This window comes from Cuculus canorus, chromosome 3 (assembly GCF_017976375.1).
Source record: "Cuculus canorus isolate bCucCan1 chromosome 3, bCucCan1.pri, whole genome shotgun sequence".
Lineage (NCBI taxonomy): Eukaryota > Metazoa > Chordata > Aves > Cuculiformes > Cuculidae > Cuculus > Cuculus canorus.
Genome location: NC_071403.1, coordinates 111673948 through 111695000, shown reverse-complemented (window position 1 = coordinate 111695000; position 21053 = coordinate 111673948). Strand labels below are relative to the sequence as shown.

Genomic DNA, 21053 nt, shown 5'->3' with positions numbered 1-21053 from the left:
AAGCAAACACTTTTATGAAAATAAACATGCTTTTACTGAGTTAGTTTACACTTTTTTGGAATGTTCGAATGGTTTTTTCATTTGCTTTGTTGTATTAATTGACAAATATGGCTAACAAAGTATTGGTAACAAACCAGCAAGGATATTGTTTTGGCTTTAAATTGGTCCTAGTGGTCTTCCTATGTGGAACTAAGCTGTTGATATTATGCTGTGTAAGCTTGTTCTTGATCTGAACACTTACATTTTCTTTAGTTCCAGAAATAAGAGATAATCTTCTGTCTTTCTGATCTAGAACAACAGTGACAGAGGTCTAGTTAACTCTGGATTGATAATTGCAGCAGAACTGAGTTTGGCTGCAGCAGAGAATCTAGCTGTTATGGAATGAGGGATTAGGAAAAACAATTGCCTTGTAATGGCTCTTGCTTTCAAAGAGAGATTGTTTGCTCTGTTAAGCGAGATCGCGGTTACTCAGGAAGGATGTGCTTTAACAGCATTTTTCACCCTTAGTGGCTGAAGGGTAGGCAGAAAATACAAGTAGAATTTAATAATGTAAATGCGGAGAGGTGTACTTCCACTACGTGTGTCCGTCTTCCTGTTTATATTTAATACAGTGCCTGAGTGATTTATTTGAACCAGATGCCTTCTTTCCGTATGCGTGATCACTGCTGAAGCACTTAAAGAAGGAATAATCATCGACCCTATGATCTATTAGTTCTTTTACACACATTTTTTTTTGTGTCCTGTTCTTGTAGATAGTTTTAAGAGGGACCCTCTGGTTGAACTAAGACTTTCGTGTTGCATTTAAGATTTATTTCACTGCAAATATCAGCAAAAGTTGTGCCAGGGTTAGTTATGGGACAGAGGATGGAATTCTTAAAATATTTATTTCAGTCCAGCTTTGAATAACTGTTCTGTGCAGTAAGTTAGAGCTTCCTTCGCTTGCGTCTTAAGGTTTGTCATGTGGTTTGGCAGACACGGCACTTCTGCAGTTTTTTCCCCCTGAGGGTGTTGGGTTTTGGTTGTGTTTTTAGTTTTTTCTCAGTTTTTGCCTCAGTGCTCTCTTTCTTGCTTTACTCCCCACGTGGCAGACTCCAAGTTGTGGACATTTTAGCAGTCACAGACAGAGTGTGTGTAAGAAACAGAGTACATTTTATTTAAGAAACTACACACCAGTGGTTGGTGGCTTCTGAATTTTTTTTACATTTGACCATTAATGTGCTTAACACAGACAATCTTTGCTGCGTATGAGCAGGTCTGAATTTAAATAACAAAAAATCAAGTGCTGTTTTTCCTAATGTGAATTTGGCTTAATCGCTATGTTTAGGGATGTGCGACTTGGGAGAAATGGGGTGGAAGAAATAAAGCATCACCCTTTCTTCAAGAGTGATCAGTGGAACTGGGACAACATTCGAGAGAGTAAGTAAATTAGGTTAAAAGTTCTGTTTCTTTTTTGCACTATTTGCAATCATAGTAATGAAAAACTTTAGGCTGTATAAATTAAGAAATTATTTTCTGTTAAATAATCTTGCACGAACTTTTATATTTATAATTTGTATTATAAAATTATCAGCAAGAGTTAGTAAATATTTTTTTTTTTCCTACTGGATTTATCCTCACCTTTGTAATGCTTTTAGGTCACAGATTTCTGTTTTCAACAACAGAACCAGATGGTTTAGAATTCTGACCAAAACAGATGTTAGGTTCCATTTCATTTTGGGTTTTTTTGTTGTTTTGGGTTTTTTTTGTTGTTGTTTTTTAACTGTCTGTAATTAAGAGATTGGTTTGAGAGCAGTTTTGTCAGTTTTACTGCTTTTCACTTAGGATTTTGTGAACTTGATAGTTTTAGGCAAAAAGCAAAGTACATCAGTTCATGACTTGATCATAACTTCAAAATGTATTTCCTGCATTTTTTCAAAATGGTGATTATATTTAGAGTTCCATTCTCAAACCTTCGCAAAAACATTTTGTGCATTAGATACTCCATGCCTTAGGCAGTTAAAACAGATTGCTGTAGGAGAAAACCTGTTCATAGCAATATTTACAGACCTGCTGCATGGTTAGTATGTACTTAACTAGCAGGACAGCTTCTGTTGTAGGCTTTTAATGTTATAGACATACCAGTAATATCAAGTGGCTGAATCTTGGCATTGAAGTTAATCTTTTCTCCCCTTTTTATAGCTGCTGCTCCTGTTGTTCCTGAGCTTAGCAGCGATATAGACAGCAGTAATTTTGATGACATCGAGGACGACAAGGGCGACGTGGAAACCTTTCCAATCCCCAAAGCCTTCGTGGGAAACCAGCTGCCTTTTATAGGATTTACCTACTATAGAGACAATTTGTATGTGATACTTTATTATGCATTTTTAGAAACACACCTGCCGGTTTTTCTTATAGCCTATATTTTTTTCGTTCTAAAAACGTAATTTATCCGATGCATTATATTAATTTATGTCCAGTTGTGAAAACAGAAAATGCAGAGTTTAAGGAGAAGATATAAGTAACTACTGCTACTGTTTTGGCTATTTTGATAACTCTGATTAAACACAGTATTTTTATATGCACAAAATCATATAGTCTATTTAAAAATCTTTTAGGGTTAAAATACTGATAGATTTCTAATTTAGTTCTAAAATGACTATTAGTAGCTTTAGAAAATTTTACACAAGATAATAGCTTGCTAGGACTCGAATAGTTACGAAATAATTGTAATGATTAAAAAATTATTAGATGCTATGGATTTGAAAGCATTTTATATGTTATTCTTCACTTAAGAAAAGATTCAAATCAGGAAGATGCACTCACATGGAAGTAAAACAAGCTTCATTCTGAGAATAACATAGGACAGATTAAGATTTGAGAGAATTGATTAAAATGAGTTGATTGGCAAGGTTGCCACAATTGCTGAAAACTTGAATAGGAGCTGGAGGGATTTGGTTTTGTTTTTGACAGGTTGCTAAGTGACTCCTCGCAGTCTTGCAGAGAAAATGAATCTGTGCAATCTAGTAAAAATGAGGTTAGTGCCTTTTTTTGTAAGTATTAATGTTATGTTTAATTAGTTTTGTAAAATCTCTTTAAGAAAAGACAAACCGTAAAATAAATTTTCAAGGAATTTTCGGGGGGGCTTTTTGTCTTTTAATGGTCGTCAATAAAAATGATATTTTCTGTTTACAGGACAGCAAGGAGGTAAGTGTATTATTTGAATTATGAAAGGAATAAAAAAATTCCTACATAATTTATGTGAATGGGAAATATCTTAAATGTTAACAGTAAACAACTTGAATTTGAAACAGCTGTACACAAGCCTTAAAGTACTGTGATATAAAGATGAATGAATACAGAGTTTTCTCAAATTCTTTTGGCATCTAGAATTTGTTTGGAAAACAAATATGTAAGGCTGTGTTTACAACAAAGAGCATTGCTCTTGGGAAGGTTGTAAATTTTGGCTCCACGCTTGCCTGTGTGATTCATGACTGATTTATCCAGAGTTTGGAAAAGTAAATCGTCACCTGCAGTGATAAAGGAATGTTTAAGTCGTGCTCTCAGTTGAAGTGAACGTATAGAATGTTTTAATCCATCTTTTTGAGGATGACAATTGAATTTAAATTTACAGATGACAGGAGAAGGCTATGGAGTTTTTGCCTGCTTACTTACATCATTATGTTACTTAAACTTCTGTGTTATTGAAGTGTGGATAGTATATTGTTAACATTTCTTTAAACTTAAAACTCCTTTTCAAAGTTTAAATAATAAGTAAAGGAAATGCATTATATATTGACCAACATAAATTTAAATGCAAGTGTTTATGAGACTCCACTTCATTCCTTCCTGTCATTTCTAAATAGTTGAATAGTTTTAGACAACATTATAGAATACGTTAATAGTTTTAGAGTTTCCATTTTGCAAAGAAATACTACTGCTGTTTAAAATACACAGTGTCACATTTGTGATGTTTGCGTTATGGTATGATAGCAAATATAGTTGATAGAATTTTGCATTTCACTGATGACAACTTTTAAAATTTGTATTTTCTCAAGCAATGAATCTCTGCTTCTGATGTCCTTTTCAATGACCGTGTTCTGGGAATGTTTTAATTATAACAATTATAAAGTGTTCTAGAAAACTACTTCTGCATATTTTGTGTTTAGGGAGTAGAGGAGAAGGGAGGAAAATAAATGCAGATGAAAGTCTGAAGGCATGAGACAAATAGGAAAATTATTTATCATTAATTTCATGAGTATTTCAGTACTTGACTTATGATTTCTTTTTAATATTTTGATAAGCAAAACAAAACATTCCCAAAGCTGAAAAGCTTTCTAAGTTTCTGTATGTGTTAGACTAAGAAATTATTCTTTTTGTGAGGTGACTTAGCATGCGTAGTAACATTCTCTGCATATTGTCCACTTTGGTCATGTCCTCCCCTTTTTATTTTTTATAAAACTATCCCAAAAATTCTGCTGCAGTGGAAAGTCTCTGTCTACAGACAAAAGGCCAGAAACAATATTCTTTGCCCATAGAAATTTTGTGACTTGCATTCTGTGGCACGTAATTCTGCAGTGGTTAGATTTAATGTAACATGCAGCAAATTTTGTTGCTATGGATCTGTATCTTTAAAATCATGCGGATTAATACTTTATAAAGATGTAACCTTCTAGCGATGGTTTAAAAACAATATAGTGGAAGATTGAATTCATTTTCCTCGCTCTCCCTTTTTTTTGTTATTTAATTTGAATTAGATTTGTTCTATGTGATAGCATTTTTAAATGTGGGCCGTGCTTTGATGACATTTTACAGTTTCAGAAAAAAATAAGCAAGCTAGAAGAACAGCTCAGTAACGAAATACAAGCCAAAGATGAACTAGAGCAGAAGTACAGGTGAGACTGTTTTGACAAGTTTGGTATGTTTATAAAGAAGTTTTATTACACCTTTTGGTTTTGAATGCTTGAAAGCTTTTTAATCCAGTTTGGGTATTCCTGACCCCACAAGAAGGGGTAAATTGCTAGCTTATTCTTGCTACTTCTGTGACTCTTATTTTATTTCTTTCCCTGCCTTACCTCTCCCTAAAATTCTCTGCTGTTTGAGTGGTTTCTGCAGTCCTCAAAGTTTTGCATGATAGGTGAAAAATTAGTTGCATAAAACTAATGAGACTCTTCTGAACTTTCTGTGTGAATCAGTAGAGATTAAAGATATTTTTCAAATTTCTTCAGGTCTTCTAATGCTCGTTTGGAGAAGATCGTGAAAGAGCTAGATGAAGAGGTAAGGTTCATGGTTAGTTCTGATTGGAATTAGAACTTTTAACATTTCTGTGTGGCTTTTTGCCTTAAGAAACAACAAATTAGGTTGGAGTAGCTCTGTGTTTATAGCGAGTAATACCAGTTGATTTCTTGATATTCTCAAGCATAAAATTGTTGTCACTGCTAAAATATTTTCATTATGATTTCTATCCTACAACTACACATTTGTTTCCAGAATTCTTTTTTTACCATGTTTTTAATTTGGAGGACAGCATGTTATAAATATTCCATGTATGATTCTAAAAACTGAAGGTGTGAGAGTGATATTGCTAGAAAAGGGATACCCTTCTTTGCATTGTTCAAACAGTGTCACTGAAAGGACCCTATTTCTTGCCCAGCTTTGCACCTTAGTGCTGCTACAAATTCATGCTGTCGTTAGTGAACATGTACAACTTAATGTACTGCTCATCCAGGCACATGTCAAGACCTTACATTACATGTGTGTTTCTGTGCTTCTTGAGTCACTGCTGGGCACCAGATGTGTCATATCCAAACAGTAGAAACAGTCTTTAGGTTGGGGAGGGGCTCTTTATCAGGGAGTGCAGTGATAGGATGAAGGGTAATGGTTTTAAGCTGAAAGAAGGGAGATTTAGGTTACGTACTAGGAAGAAATTTTTCCCTTTGAAGGTGGTGAGGCACTGGCCCAGCTTGTCCACAGAAGTAGTGGCTGCCCCATCCCTGGAGATGTTCAAGATCAGGTTGGATGAGGCTTTGAGCAACCTGATCCAGTGGGAGGTGTCCCTGTCCGTGGCAGGTTGTGGAACTGGATGAGCTTTAAGGTCCCTTCCAACCGAAACCATTCTATGATTCTGTGAAGCTGTGAAAGCTCCTGGCCGTAGTTGTCCGGGGCTGAATTTGACCACATCTTCTGATACACTGTGTTTTCAACACGCAAATAGACTGTGTCTTTCTCCATTACAAACTAAACCAAGTGCGTGAGCTGTCTTCTTATCATTTAAAGATGCCACTGTTCTGTATGTAATTAGTAGTGTTTTTTCTAAATACATCCAGATAACTTCAAGGAAGAATGTAGAGTCTGCAGTCAGACAGTTGGAAAGGGAGAAGGCTCTTCTGCAGCATAAGAATACAGAATACCAGAGAAAAGCAGAACATGAAGCAGATAAGAAACGCAATTTGGAAAATGAAGGTGTGTTAACCATGCTTGGAGGGTTTTATTTTGATGTAGGTTTTTAAAAGAGAAAATTAATTGTCACTTTTCTGTGACAGCGATTAACAATGTTGATTTTTGTTGTAGTTAACAGTTTGAAAGACCAACTTGAAGATTTAAAAAAGAGGAATCAGAACTCTCAAATATCCAATGAGAAAATCAATCAGCTACAAAGACAGGTATGGCAAATTTATATATTTATATTTTAAAATAATAGCTCTTTGAACTATAGATTCTACTAGCAGTGGGTGGAGCTGAAATGTGTAATGGAGTTTCAAAAGCTGTACTTTCTTGCCATGTTTTGGTGTTCAAAAGTAATGTTAAAATACATTTTTTTTAATCCACAACATCTAGTAGTCTGTAATAGAAATGATAGATGTTATATTTTAATTATTTCTGAAGTTTATTTTTATCAATCCTTAGTTGGATGAAGCCAATTCTTTGCTGCGATCAGAGTCTGATACTGCAGCCAGGTTAAGGAAGAATCAGACAGAAAGCACAAAGCAAATCCAGCAGCTGGAAGCCAATAATCGAGAACTACAAGATAAGAACTGCCTGCTAGAGAATACTAAACTCAAACTGGAGAAGGACTTCCTCAATCTTCAGTCAGCTCTAGAATCAGAAAGGAGAGATCGAAGTCATGGATCAGAGATTATCAGTGATTTACAAGGTATTCACACAAGTGTTCTGCAGTTAAGGTTGCTTCTCATTTCAGAAATAAAAATAAGTTTTAGTGACGTTATTTGAGCTTCAAATTGTGACTAGATTAACATGCTGTTCTATTCTGTAAGTGTGGGCACGCTTTTAAGAGAGAATATGTGATAACATTTATAAAATGTTATTGGTGACTTTTAAAATCCCCCCAAAGGGAGATGTTCTTAATAGTCAGATTTAGAAGCTGTTATATTTTAAAAACTTGTATCTCTAAGTAGATAAAGTACTTTCTTTTTTCCACTTACTGTCCTGTCTCATTGATATTTTGGTCATTTTTAGGTCGAATATCTAGCCTAGAAGAGGAGGTAAAAAATGGGAAGATTGCATTAGCCAAACTGGAAATGGAGAAGAGGCAATTGCAGGAAAAACTTACAGATTTAGAAAAGGTAACAGCTCTCCTAAGTGAACATTGGTGCTACATTCTTTTAAATTTGCTTTTTTATTACTTGAGATGTGAAGACAAAGTCTATGCAAAAAAATAACCCTCGCTTTCAGTATTTATTCTTTTTCTTTGATTTTTTTGCTTATTGCTTTTGCAATGTGAGAAGAGGGGGGAAAGAATAACATTTCCCTTAAGATCACGATGTGTTATACTTCTAAAAAGCAGGTGCTGTACTGTACAGGTGTGGCTTAACAGTGCAGATCCAACATATAATTTCATTGGATATTTTTTCTTTAACTCTCAGTATTGCCTAAAATAAGCTTCTGCTAATGTTTTTTGAAAAACTTGTCATTGAAACAATCATATCCAAAAAATTCTTCATTAAACTTAATTTTTACTGCTTTTATTACCAAGTGTTGGTGTTAAGGCAGTAATTGTGTGATTGTTTGCAGCTGGGGATGTCATTGTGTGTTTCAGAGCACTTTGCCATTCATAGAAAAATAATTGTAGTAGTGAGTTTTCAGCTGCTTAGAGTCTAAGCTCCCTTTTTTACCCTTAACCTATTTCCAAGCAGCATGTTACTGTTCTCTGTAATTTTGTCTTTAACCTGATGCATTTAATGTTTGATTTCAATGTGTTTTTCCCTTTAACAGGAAAAGAGCAACATGGAAATAGATATGACATATAAATTCAAAGTTATGCAGCAGAACCTTGAACAAGAAGAAGCAGAACATAAAGCCACAAAAGCACGATTAGCAGACAAAAATAAGATCTATGAATCTATAGAAGAAGCAAAATCTGAAGCCATGAAAGGTATGTATTTGACATCATGGCTGGTTTTAGGTGTAAATTATGTAAAGTAGATAATGTAATCCTTTCATGCTAGTGGAATCCTTGATTCCCTTGTTCTTTTTAAATATAATTAGTGTTTGAAAAATCCGTCATAGTTGCTCCATCCTTGCTTTGCTAGGTTAAAGAAACAATGTTTTAGACTTAGAGTAAAACCAGTGCTCTGTTGCACACACGACTAATTCATTTTCTGTGACAGCGTATTCTGAATTAATTTTTCTTAAATTTATATTACTAAAACTGCTTGAAACATTTTTAAGAGCTTTTTTGTGTTCTTACTCAGCATACTCAACTTTTTTTTTCTCCCTAAATAAAATATACATCAGCAACTTAATAATTTAAATAAATAGACCAGATAGAGATAGAAATAGTAAAGCCTTTGCTTGGCTTCAATAGTGGCCATGCATATGCCAGTGCATCTTGTAAAAATTGAAATCTCGTGGAGAAAGGGATAATTACCAAACAATTCCGGAATATGGCTCTTATTTTGAATTAAATGGCTTATCTTTATTGCAACTACTTAAGCTACCTACGAATCCAGTCCTTGCGATAGCAGAGCATTCACAAAAATTTTGAGCGTGCAGATGTTCAGAAGAAGCACAAATGTTTCAGGAATAATGGCTGGATCATTTGGCATATCGGGTTCCTGAACAGCTTCAACTCTGATAATTTCAGATTATCATAGTCAAAGCAACACTTCAGTAGATTTAGATGAAGTATTTTCTAAAATCCATCCTTTTTATCCTTCTCAGATGCGTTGCAGGTAAGCTGGAGGTTATTTGACATTTGGAAGAAGGAAATAGCTGTCAGTCAGGAACACTTGCAGAAGCATCCTATGGGTGTGGGTTAATTGTGAAAATTTTAATGAATCGCTTTTCAGCAGTCTTTCTCTTTGGTGTTAAAAGAGTAAACATGTTGCTTATTGTCATTATGGGATAGACTTCCTTTTCCTCCATTTGCTCTCCAAAATTCTCTGGTTTACACTTATTGACATACTAAATCTTTCACTTTGCAGAAATGGAGAAGAAACTACTGGAAGAGAGAGCTTTGAAGCAAAAAGTAGAAAATCGGTTGTTAGAAGCTGAAAAGCAGCGCTCCATGTTGGACTGTGATCTCAAACAATCACAACAGAAAATCAATGAGCTCCTCAGGCAAAAGGATATCCTGAATGAAGATGTAAGGAACACTGACAAAAGGACTCTTGAGTGGAACCTGTTTTTTCAATGTCCTAATATTATCCCTGTTATAGAAATTTAGGACTGTTTGTGAATGAAAATGGCAGCAACTTTTTTCTTTTCTGTATTTGGACTTTTGAAAAGTCTGCTTTTACTGAGTGTGGTTTCATTTTTCTCAAATATTTTCAGCTTATTCATCTTAAGATTTAATATTTTTTATTCCTGACGGTAAAATGCTGTGAGATTGACATGGGAAAATTAACTTAATTATTGTGTGCTAATGTCTTTAGTCAGGAAACAGCTATGACTTCTCAAAAGATGTGCACGCGTTGTACAAAAATGTAGTAGTCCTCAATAAGAGACAATGTTTAAATGTTGCGTTCCTGTGTAGGTCTGTAAAATTCACAGGTTTCTGTCTATTTTTCAGGTAAAAAACCTGACATTAAAAATAGAGCAAGAAACGCAGAAGCGCTGTCTAACTCAAAATGACCTCAAGATGCAAACGCAGCAGGTCAACACCTTGAAAATGTCAGAGAAACAGTTAAAACAGGAAAACAACCATCTTCAGGAGATCAAATTAAGTCTGGAAAAACAAAATAATGAACTCCGCAAGTATGCACAGTTGCTTTGGTTTTTTTTGGTAACATTACTGATTTGTAAGTGGTTTGGGGCAAAAGCTGAGAGCAATGATAATGTTAAAAATTTGCTGCACAAAATATGCTCTTCTACAGTGCCTGACTTAATCGTTGTTTAAAATAATTTAGAGTGACTCTAGCTGAGATTCACCCAAGTGATTCATTGGTATTAAAAGATTTTTGTTATCCTGAAAATCTTGACACAAGAGTGGGAGGACTTCAGAGAAACACTTATTTAACAGAAAGTCTAGGTACTTTTTTTTTTAATGGTATAGGATCTCTATGAAGAGGAAGGTTACTGGCATTATTATTCCAGGAGCGCTTTTTAGAGTTGGAAATGAATACTAATCCAGAGCTGTGAAGCATAATCATTGGAAATATCTAGTACTGAAGATATTCAGGAACTTCTTTGGACCTTCAAATAGGAGCTGTGTAAATCCCAGCAGTTCTGCAAGGTCTTACAAGTAATATTTACACCTGATAATGAACAAATAAAAACATAAGTAAATATTTTTTTTTTTTACTATAAAGAACATTCTTTTGAAAGAAAAGTTTAGCACATACATCAAATGAGTCTCAGTCTTAGCTCCTTTGTGACTTCTGTTGTTTTTTCTCCTTGTGCTTTGTCTTTTCTGTTAGTGAGATGCAGTTACTAACCTAGGAGGCAGCTGCATGTGATGGTTGCTGTTCTTTAAAACACTAGCAGAAATCTCTTCTGCTACATTAATGTTCTTCATTGTGCACTGACAAATTGACTGTCTGAGTTGTTTTAATAACAGGTAAAGTCAAGATATTATGCATGTCAATCAATACAGATGTGTTTTCACAGACTGAGCCCAAGCAAACAAGAAACCCAAAACGTTCTGTTAGATCAGTGCCATTTTACATAGAAATAAGATTCTGTCAGTGGCTGTTTGTGTTGTCAGTGTCTCTTACTGGTTAAACTGCATGACACTGTAGTAGTTAGTATGTTAACAGTATTAAACTGACTTCTTACTAGTACAGTGTTCTCAGCTGTACAAGTGAAAAGAGATCTGGTACCCAGAGGAAGTCTCAGGTTTCATCGCCAACTACACTCTGGTCAGGAAATGACTGGAGACCTTGAGAGTGTAAACACTTCTTTATTTGCTGGTTTGGAATATCTTGCTATCTTTTGCTTTAAAGTATGTTATTTCTTTCTAGGGAACGTCAAGATGCAGACGGACAAATGAAAGAGCTTCAAGATCAGCTTGAAGCCGAACAGTATTTCTCAGTATGTTTTATGCTTCTTTATTTTTATACTCATCTGTTTACTAAGTACAACATTAGCTTTTCCTCTTCTTGCTCAGCCATCAGGGCATTTTGCTCTCTAACATAAATCTAGTCCTTTTTCTTGTGCCTCTCTTCAGTCTTGTCTGCAGCTTTGTTATCACTCCTTGTTCTTGATCACTGAGTGGGGTGAAAGAGCTCATGTTAAGAAATGTTCCAGCTTTGGAAGGTAGTCCCAAACACAATTTAGGGGGAGGAGTTAAGCAGCTCGTTTTTCCACCATGTGAATAATTTCTGCATGTTTCAGACTTTTTGCATTCCGTGCTCATGGAAGGGAGTAGCTGTATTCTTGGGATCACATGGTATGACAAAACATCTGCATTTAAGACTTGGAAGGAAACTCTTGCATTACAGCCAAACTTCGTAGACATCTGTTGGGATTTTTGCTTTATTTTGCTAAGATAAAACAGGATAAATAGATACTGTATTTAAAAATTATTACTAGCACGTAGTGGTTAATTTCTAGGAACAGTGTACAGCCTGTCACAGTGCAAGTAAAGGCCAGAAAGCTTGTTTCAGAATTAAAAGATACTTAAGATTTTACGGCAATCTTCAGGTTAGTTAGGAGAAGGACTATCAGAAGTTTCAGTAGATCAAAAAATTGCACACTTTAAAGGAGAGAAAGGGAGAGTTGAGGTCACTTGACTGCTATGGGTGGGCCAGGGAGAGGTGGTCTGCCTTGAAATCCCTGCAGTAAGTCTGCTTGCAGTTGTCTGTCACTTTACCTGGATTTAGTCATTTAGTGTACAGAACAATATATTTTTTCTTTCATTGTCTTTAAAGCTCTAGATTTGTATCGATTTCACCAAATTTTGAATTTCAAATGCTTGTCTAATTTGTTATCCTTTTCTCCTTTACTTCTTTTTGCTCCTTGACTGTCATGTTGGTTTCATGGATTTGTATAGTTAAAATCTAAATTCTGCATACCTTCCGGTGTCAGACAAACGTTTAAAATAGTAAGGAAAAAAAAATTATTTACTTTGCTTCTGATACTTCAGATTTTCTACCAAATAGCGTTTTTCACATTTAGACTCTCGTTAGCAGTACGTTTAGAAACACAAAAAGTGTATTTCATACATCTATCTGTGCACAAATGTACAAGTTAAAAACAACAAAGTAGTAAAATAACAAACATTTGTGAATGATGATATGCAGTTAAACTTAGGGGATTGTACAATTACGCTCTAGTTGAGTATGTCATTAAGGAATTGCGTAAAGCATCATCTTGTATCATTTTTTGGGTACCTTCAAGCCAGAAGTATGTCATTAAGGAGTTGCGTAAAGCATCATCTTGTATCATTTTTTGGGTACCTTCAAGCTTCACATCTTTTCCTTTCCAACTTTAAATTCTAGACTCTCTATAAGACGCAAGTTCGAGAACTTAAAGAAGAATGTGAAGAAAAGACCAAACTTTGTAAAGAAATGCAGCAAAAGATACAAGAGTTACAGGATGAGAGGTAAGTTTTACTAGTCATAATAGTTTTACTAGTTATACTACTAAGACTACTTAATAAGATTAAGGTGTCTTTTTGTTGTTTTCTTCTTTGTTTTTTCTCTTCCTCTCTCCCACCCCCAGCAACCAGCCTTTTTTAAAGTTAATAATATATATCTCAATTTGCAGAGATTCTTTGGCTGCTCAGTTAGAGATTACTTTGACAAAAGCAGATTCAGAACAACTTGCACGTTCCATTGCTGAAGAACAGTACTCTGATTTGGAAAAAGAGAAGATTATGAAAGAGCTGGAGATTAAAGAGATGATGGCTAGGCACAAGCAGGAACTTACTGAGAAAGATGCCACCATAGCCTCTGTGAGTAGTATGAATTGTAATTCTGGCAGGGGTTTATATGAGCTTGAGTTTTGTTTGCAATTTGAGTTATTGTTACTTCGCATACTTGGGCGCAGGTGAAACAAAAACTTACCTGATATTTTAAAACTATATTTTATTGTGAATGAAATAAACCCCAAAATATCTGATCGTGTTTCCTCTGCACACGTCTCTGATCATTCTTTTGTTCTGTGCCCCTACCCTTCTTACAGCTCATCCTTTTCTCCTTATCCTGGCTTCACTTAGAAGCATTTCCATCTCTCCTGTATTGCATTTCTACGCCTAATGAGTTTCGTTACATGGTCATGTGTACTTTTTGTTTTGTAGTTGGAGGAAGCAAATAGGACACTAACTAGTGATGTGGCTAATCTTGCTAATGAGAAGGAAGAGCTAAACAATAAACTGAAGGAAATGCAAGAACGTATGTATTCTCTGAACCAAATGTAATTTAGTTTGAAACCAGTTTTCTTCTTTAGTAGTACCATTTGCTTTTGTAATGAGCATTCATAGATTCTTTTTAATTACTTTGTTACAGAAATTACAAAGCTGAAAGAAGAGGAAGCAAGTATAGGAAATATTAAGGCACAATTTGAGAAACAGTTGTTGAATGAAAGAACATTGAAAACCCAGGTAAGCAAATGTATCTAAATGAATGCAGAGAGAGCGTTCATGAATCAAATACTTCTTAATAGAAAACTTTCCATAGAAAGCTATCTATGTGTATCGTTAATGCTTTATTCTTTTAGCCTGAAACAAAATATATTCATCTTTTTTTTGCTTCTACTAAGTAGACTTCCAGTGTAGTGAAACTGCATCCTCATGATTTATCATGGATAAAACTGTGTAATCCAGATCCAGTCCACCAGCAAAAGTCTTCATTTCAGTCGAATGAGTTAATATTTTACTCTTTTCGATTATGATTTTTATTCTCCATACAACACTATATTTCTCATTTTAATCTGGGTTGTTTTTTAGAACAAGTGGCATTTTAATTCAAAGATAAATTTTGGGGCTAGCTAATGAAAACGGAAGGAAGTATTCAAATGAGTAGAAGTGTTCACAGTTAATACTTGCTTAAAGTGAAAATGGTATCATTACTTTCCTTTCAGTTTTGAGTAATACATTGAATTAAAGCAACTTTATACTACTAGATTGCAGAGGTCTTAGTTTACAGTTAAATTAAAAGTGTCAGGTTGTAGGTAGGAGAGAAGACTATTTCTTTACAATATAACTCTGTGTATTTATCGGTGTGTTCTTTGTCATTTTTTCGTTTGCCACGGGAAGGCTGTGAATAAATTGGCTGAGATCATGAATCGGAAGGGTCCAGTCAAACGTGGGGCTGACACTGATGTACGGCGGAAGGAAAAGGAAAATAGGAAGCTGCATATGGAACTGAAGTCTGAACGAGAAAAGTTAACCCAAATGATGATTAAATATCAGAAGGAAATCAATGAAATGCAGGCGGTAAGATCCTTTAGCAAGTATAAACATTGATATCATTTTCTGTGTCTCTCTTTAAGTTGATACAGGCTTTAAGGGAGCATGTCCGGTCTCTACTTCTGAATTTCCCTTGACCAAAAGAAATACGCAGCATATATAATTGAGACTGCATAATTTTCTGCTTGTGTTTCCTCTGAACAACTGAGTATTGCGATAACAGGGAATCTTGTAATTTATCCTCACAGCAAATAGCAGAAGAGAGTCAGATACGGATTGAACTCCAGATGACTCTGGACAGCAAAGACAGTGACATTGAACAGCTTCGTTCACAGCTGCAGTCGCTGCACATTGGTCTGGACAACAGCAGCATAGGCAGTGGGCCTGGAGATGCTGAGGCAGATGATGGATTCCCTGGTATGTTAATTTTATTAATATTTATGCATTACTTGGGTTTATATCAGCGTTTTAGCATAGAAGAAATGATCTGAAGCTGTGATGATTCTGTGGCTTTTCACACATCATGTGTTTCTGCCATCTTATTCTTTGACAGTGATCTCTATCCACCTACTAACTAATCTGTCTGTAATCATACTTCATCTTACATTTATTTAAAGAAATTTCTTTAGAAATTCTCTTATCCCCTGTTAAAACCTGTATTTTTTCCACTTTATTGCAGTGGTTCTTTTCATTCACTGTTAGGTGGTGAAATGTAAAACTAACAGTCTCTTCTTCAAGGTTGTATTTTGACTTCTACTTTTTTCCTCCTTTATGCTTTATGTTTAGTCCATATCACTCAATCCCACACTATGGAATCCATGTCTTTTACCTACCAACACTCTTCTACCTCTGTCAGTATTGCCACTAAGCCTTCCAGTTCTCGCATGCTTCTCGATTCTGATTCTGATTCAGAGGAAGAACCTTTGTCTTGTTCCCACAGCCCTACAGAAGTTGATAGCACAGGTGACAACTCGGAGCAGTGTTTGGTTTTGTTCTTTTTGTGTCCTTTTCTCTGTTTCAAAACTAACACTATTAATATATTATTAAAAAGGAAAACCCAAAACAAAGAAAACCCAAATCTGGCAGTAAACACACTGCAGTGGCAGGGAGCGTTGCCATCAAAGGCACGAAAATGTGTGAACAAATGGCCTGTTTTCTTTAAATGTTTACAAATGCTTGCTGCCATTTATAAACTCACCATTGTTATTAAAACATTGAATAAATGAGCCTTTTGGCCGTGTTTTCAACGTAGCCTCTATCCAGCACCTGCAGCTATACCTGTATGACCCTAAGTCACTGGATACCAAAAAGTCAAATCTTTGTGTTTTAAGTGAAGTGTGAGGGGCGTCTAATTCCTCACCATCTAAATTTATATTATTTGCTCTTAGAAATTCAGTCTTTTGAGGATTACATTGTTTTGCCTTAATTTCAATTTTATATTTGATTCTTGTGTGATCAGGCAAGCCAAATTCATTCATTTTTTCCAGATACATAAAGCATATATATCCATTTCTGGTAAAAGAGAGCTTTGTTTTACTAATTTTATATGACTTCACATACACTGCGTTGAAGAGAACTTGTGTTTAGTATTAATATCAGAGGTGGGTTTTTAAATGACATTCAAATTTCTGTAAGTGTGAATACTTTTAAAGTATGAATACCTTTCCTCTGAAGGGAAAACTTGTTTTGGGATATTGACATGACCTCATCAAACTAGAGTAAAGAACAATGCATTTCCTCTGTTTACCTCGTTCTCTGGTCTTTGCTATGAGGCCTCTAATAAAAGAATCTTGAAATGGATACATATTTTTTTCTTTGTTAGCTGCTCTCCTGGCATCTGCATCAGTTTGTTCTGTTCTAAAGTAAAAATACCTAAAGCTAGAAATTTTTGCTGACATAATTATACCAGCTTTCGGGTATGATGGATGAGTTTGGGTTTTGTTGTTCCTGGTGCTTATAAGCATGTAATGTGAAAATTTTGGAATATTCCGACCTTTCTCTGGTCCGTTAGCATAGAATGGACACCAGAACTGAAGTGTAATCTGAAAGTCTCATTTCGTCCAGTTTCATGCAGCAGTGTTAGGCATTACAGAGAAAAACAGGAAAAATATGAATGCCTATTTTTTTCACACCATTAACAAAGTGCATGCGCTTCCTGGATGTGGGCAAGGATTTTTTGCATCAGCATTATGCTTGCCACCCTTTGTGTCAGGTGTAGTTAAAAGAAACAATTTAAGGTGGCAGGTAGGAAACAAAATACATGTTCTAGAGCTACTTCATTTACTTAGTATGTACATTAAAGTGTGTCACCAACTGCAACGCTTATGGAGTGATGAACTTTGAAGACAGCGCATATCTGGATAAATAACCTTGCTTCAGTTCTCTCTAGGCAAAATGAGAGTTCTGTGAGTATCTGATAATGATTTGTTACGCTCTGTTAAACACAAGCAGGAGCCTCAAATGCCTTCTGATGAGAAAGAAAGTAGCTTTTGTGGTTTTGGAGCATGGTTATGCTCCTTTCACGGTTTTGTGTCTGTTACTGCTTCAGTATTTTCGACTTGGAGGTTCCTCGGCAGCAGTAGAGGTTGTCTGCTAGGTGGGAAACTCATTAGGAAAATATTATTGCAGTTGAGTAGTTCCTCTTAATAAAAGATAGAGGAAATAAATGCTTGTATTAATTGAATCTATAAAAATAGGGTTGAAGGTGACGCGATACCGTGTATTACCAAGCACTAGGAAAGTGTCATCCTGGTGAGCTTTAGGATACTGCTGAAATGTGTTTGTCAAAAAGCAGCTGAGCTGTTAATACTGTTAATAAATCCAATCCGACTAATGTGCCAGTGTAATATAAAATATTGCAAGTGTATGAAAGGACAGCTGAACTTAGGATTAGCCAAAAATTACTTATTTTGATTTGAAAGCCTAGGAGATATGGATAGAACTAGAAAAAAGAGAAAATTACAGAGCAAAAAAATATGACTTAGAATACTAAACATCTGAAAGGTGACCTGGCGTATAGGGGGTTTAGGTTATTTGTGGTGGTAGTTTGCCTCTTATTGTCTTGAACTGGATGTTGTGTGGTCTGTACTAATATCTTCAGACGCTGCTTTAAAAGGTAAAGATTGATATATGTAAGCATTTCAAGTCTTGAAAAAATTACTAAAGGGAATGCATGTGCTCTAATTGCAGGTTTTCTCTTCCTCTTCTTCCTTGTGCTCACTACCTTTCTGTGATTGCATCCTGGGTTGTTGTCTCTATTCAGGAATGTATGATTTAATTTATTCCTGAACATTTACTGGCATAAACTTCGCAAGGTCTTGTAGTTTTAAATAGTTGATGTTCTCATATTGCTCTGCTGATTTATTATTTATTTTCATAACTATTTTAAAATACAGTAGTCTTGAAAACAATGTTATGTGAATATTTGTTCTTTAATATTAATCTTTCTTTCAGAATCAAGATTGGAAGGCTGGCTATCACTGCCTGTGAGGAATAACACTAAGAAATTTGGATGGGTTAAAAAGGTAAGAAAACCAGATTTATGGTCCTCTTTCCTACGTATTCTGGATTTTAAATTTATTGCAAGTTTTCAACGCTTCAGTTTTTCTTTGATACCTGTTCTCTCATTACTTAAACGTATAAAATATGTTAGCTGGTACAGATGCATCTGAGAGGAGCAGGTTAAGACGATTGTAATAGGTTAAGACATTTCTTTGTGCAGCCAGAGGTGAGAACAGCCATTCATGGTCTTCAGATGTTTGTACATTCAGCCATAAGCATTCCCAGGAGTATCACGTACCTGAAATTCAGCGGAGTCTGGAAGCAAATGCCCTTGACAAATCCTTGTCAAGGAGATAAAAGTAACAACTGCTCTTCTGCCTTGAGCAGCCTTCACTCATTCACTGCTTTTCAGTAACCTCTTTGATAGATCTCTGGCCAAAGGGTAACATCTACACTTTCATACCTGTTCACTTACCTCTCAGTCAAACTGTTAATTTGCAACAAAATGCTGGAAATAGGAGGTCTCCTGGTAACTAGCTTTTTAATGAAAATTTATAGCAATGCTGGTAAGTGAAACAGCGATCTTTGAGTTTGATCTCTATTAATTGTGAACTGCACAGGTCAAATCGGTATCACAGATGACCATTACTCTTGCTGCCAGTCCAAGTGAAGATTAAATCAGCAAAATAGAAATGAAAAGCTTTTATCTTACTTTCTCCAAGACTTCATTTTTATCTTTTCATAGATAACTTAAATCTGTTTAAATATTGATTCATCTGATAAGATAAATAGATTTATCAGGTAGTCAGAATTTTGTTCGTGATGCAATGAATTTATTGGCCAATCCGGGACAATGTGACTGTTGTCTGCTTAGCTACCATTTAATGAAATTGTAGAAAAACATTGCTGTGATGTCTGTGGTGGTTGCTGTGACATCTTTGACATCTTTGACATCTGTGATGAGCTGGATTAAAACATGTATTTTATCCTTTTCTGCCTCCTAACAGTATGTAATTGTAAGCAGTAAGAAGATCCTGTTCTATGACAGCGAACAAGATAAAGAACAATCGAATCCCTATATGGTGTTAGATATAGAGTAAGTAGTATCATGTGAGAGTCCTTCTTCTGCTTTGTAGGTGAACTTTGTCAGGAAGACTTCAACAGAATCCTTTTGAGGTCCGGTCGGGCAGCACAATGTCGAATAGGGCGTACTTTTGTAATCTGAGCTAGTTGGCTGTCAGCAGTGGTGCAGCTCCCGGCCTGACACAGGGAGCTCCGTGAGCTCAGGTGTAACCGCACCGCTCCTGCCCACTCTGCTAGGCCCACATCACGTACGTGTTGTAGCAAGGAACATTCAGAGATCTGTAGCAGAGAGGCTATAGTTTTCAGTGTTTGTACATTTTTATTTACAAAATGTCCTTACGGGTGGGTTTTATAGTTAATTAATTTATTTTCTTAATAAATGCAGAATGTGGGTATTCAGAGGCTGAAGCGTGGGGAGAGGATGGTGTTAGAAAGCTACCGGCAATCATGAAAGTCACATGATTGGTTTTCAGTGTTGTCATTGTTTTTCCCGCAAATATAGCAGGATACTTGTGACTTCTTTTTATTTAGGGATTTTGGAAGTTATATGCAGATTGAAAGACAGTACTTTAATCAAGCAGTTAGAAATCTGTACTGACAGATCCTTAATGGCTCTAAGTGAGTTTGTTGTGTCCTAACTTAATCTGCCAATTTACGTTTATCATTTTGCTCACGTTAATGTTTGTCCTTATTGAAATAATTTCCTGTAGCAAACTCTTCCATGTCCGACCAGTCACTCAGACTGATGTGTACAGAGCAGATTCCAAGGAAATTCCTAGGATATTCCAGGTATGCAGTAACAAATTAATGTTTCTACTGTAACAAACCTGCTGTTTGCACATTGTCAAAAATATTTTCATAACTTTTGTCTAATGAAATATTTACTAAAAAATTGTTCAAAAAAAATATTGATTCCAGTGTAATTCTTCAGTCTTTCCGCTTGGACCGTTACTCTGAATTTACATTTATCAACTAGGAGTTCTGAGATTATTTTGCTTTGATTCTAGATCCTATATGCTAATGAAGGAGAGAGCAAAAAGGAACAGGAATTTCCTGTGGAGCCCATGGGAGAGAAATCAAATTACATTTGTCACAAAGGACATGAGTTTATACCTACTCTTTATCACTTCCCAACCAATTGTGAAGCTTGCATGAAGCCACTGTGGCATATGTTTAAACCTCCCCCTGCTCTAGAATGTCGCCGTTGCCATATCAAATGTCACAAAGATCACATGGATAAAAAAGAAGAGATAATCGCACCTTGCAAAGGTAAATAGCAGGTATTTGGATGTGTGTATGGTCACTGGAGTCACAAGGCATTTGAGGTGCTCAGGGGCATGTTTTAGTGGCAGATAGGAATGGTTGGACTTGATGGTCTAAGTCTTTTCCAACCTGGTGATTCTATGATTCTATGATTCAAATAGATCAGAGGATTCTAGTAAAGGTCTGACACCAACTAGACATAAAAGGTAGGTTTCTCTTTTATTGGTGTGTAGTCATCAGGGCCTTTCAAAGGGTGTCTACGCGAGGGTCAGCTCACTGCTGTGGGCTGATGACATGTAGCCAGCAGACGAACACACCTGCTGTCTTGTCAGCTTCACCCAGTAAAGCGCAGTAGGCACGAGGCTGCTCACAGCATGTGCTGGTTATCGCTCTGCAGACAATAGTGCGTGTTATGAAACAG

General features: G+C 35.8%; 1 protein-coding gene across 1 annotated transcript in view; it reads left to right on the top strand.

Annotated features, from left to right (window-relative positions):
• The window catches only part of ROCK2 (Rho associated coiled-coil containing protein kinase 2), a 102236-nt gene that overhangs the window by 73518 nt on the left and 7665 nt on the right, over nucleotides 1–21053 (top strand). The window contains exons 8-30 of the mRNA XM_054060927.1: nucleotides 1325–1416; nucleotides 2179–2338; nucleotides 2950–3013; nucleotides 4792–4871; nucleotides 5205–5253; nucleotides 6303–6438; nucleotides 6547–6638; nucleotides 6883–7129; nucleotides 7453–7559; nucleotides 8209–8368; nucleotides 9420–9580; nucleotides 10007–10191; nucleotides 11397–11466; nucleotides 12876–12979; nucleotides 13144–13330; nucleotides 13676–13769; nucleotides 13884–13978; nucleotides 14633–14812; nucleotides 15034–15202; nucleotides 18239–18309; nucleotides 19294–19382; nucleotides 20080–20158; nucleotides 20377–20638. Of these exons, the coding sequence (XP_053916902.1) occupies nucleotides 1325–1416; nucleotides 2179–2338; nucleotides 2950–3013; nucleotides 4792–4871; nucleotides 5205–5253; nucleotides 6303–6438; nucleotides 6547–6638; nucleotides 6883–7129; nucleotides 7453–7559; nucleotides 8209–8368; nucleotides 9420–9580; nucleotides 10007–10191; nucleotides 11397–11466; nucleotides 12876–12979; nucleotides 13144–13330; nucleotides 13676–13769; nucleotides 13884–13978; nucleotides 14633–14812; nucleotides 15034–15202; nucleotides 18239–18309; nucleotides 19294–19382; nucleotides 20080–20158; nucleotides 20377–20638 (2933 nt within the window). The remainder of the gene's footprint in view (nucleotides 1–1324; nucleotides 1417–2178; nucleotides 2339–2949; nucleotides 3014–4791; nucleotides 4872–5204; nucleotides 5254–6302; nucleotides 6439–6546; nucleotides 6639–6882; nucleotides 7130–7452; nucleotides 7560–8208; nucleotides 8369–9419; nucleotides 9581–10006; nucleotides 10192–11396; nucleotides 11467–12875; nucleotides 12980–13143; nucleotides 13331–13675; nucleotides 13770–13883; nucleotides 13979–14632; nucleotides 14813–15033; nucleotides 15203–18238; nucleotides 18310–19293; nucleotides 19383–20079; nucleotides 20159–20376; nucleotides 20639–21053) is intronic.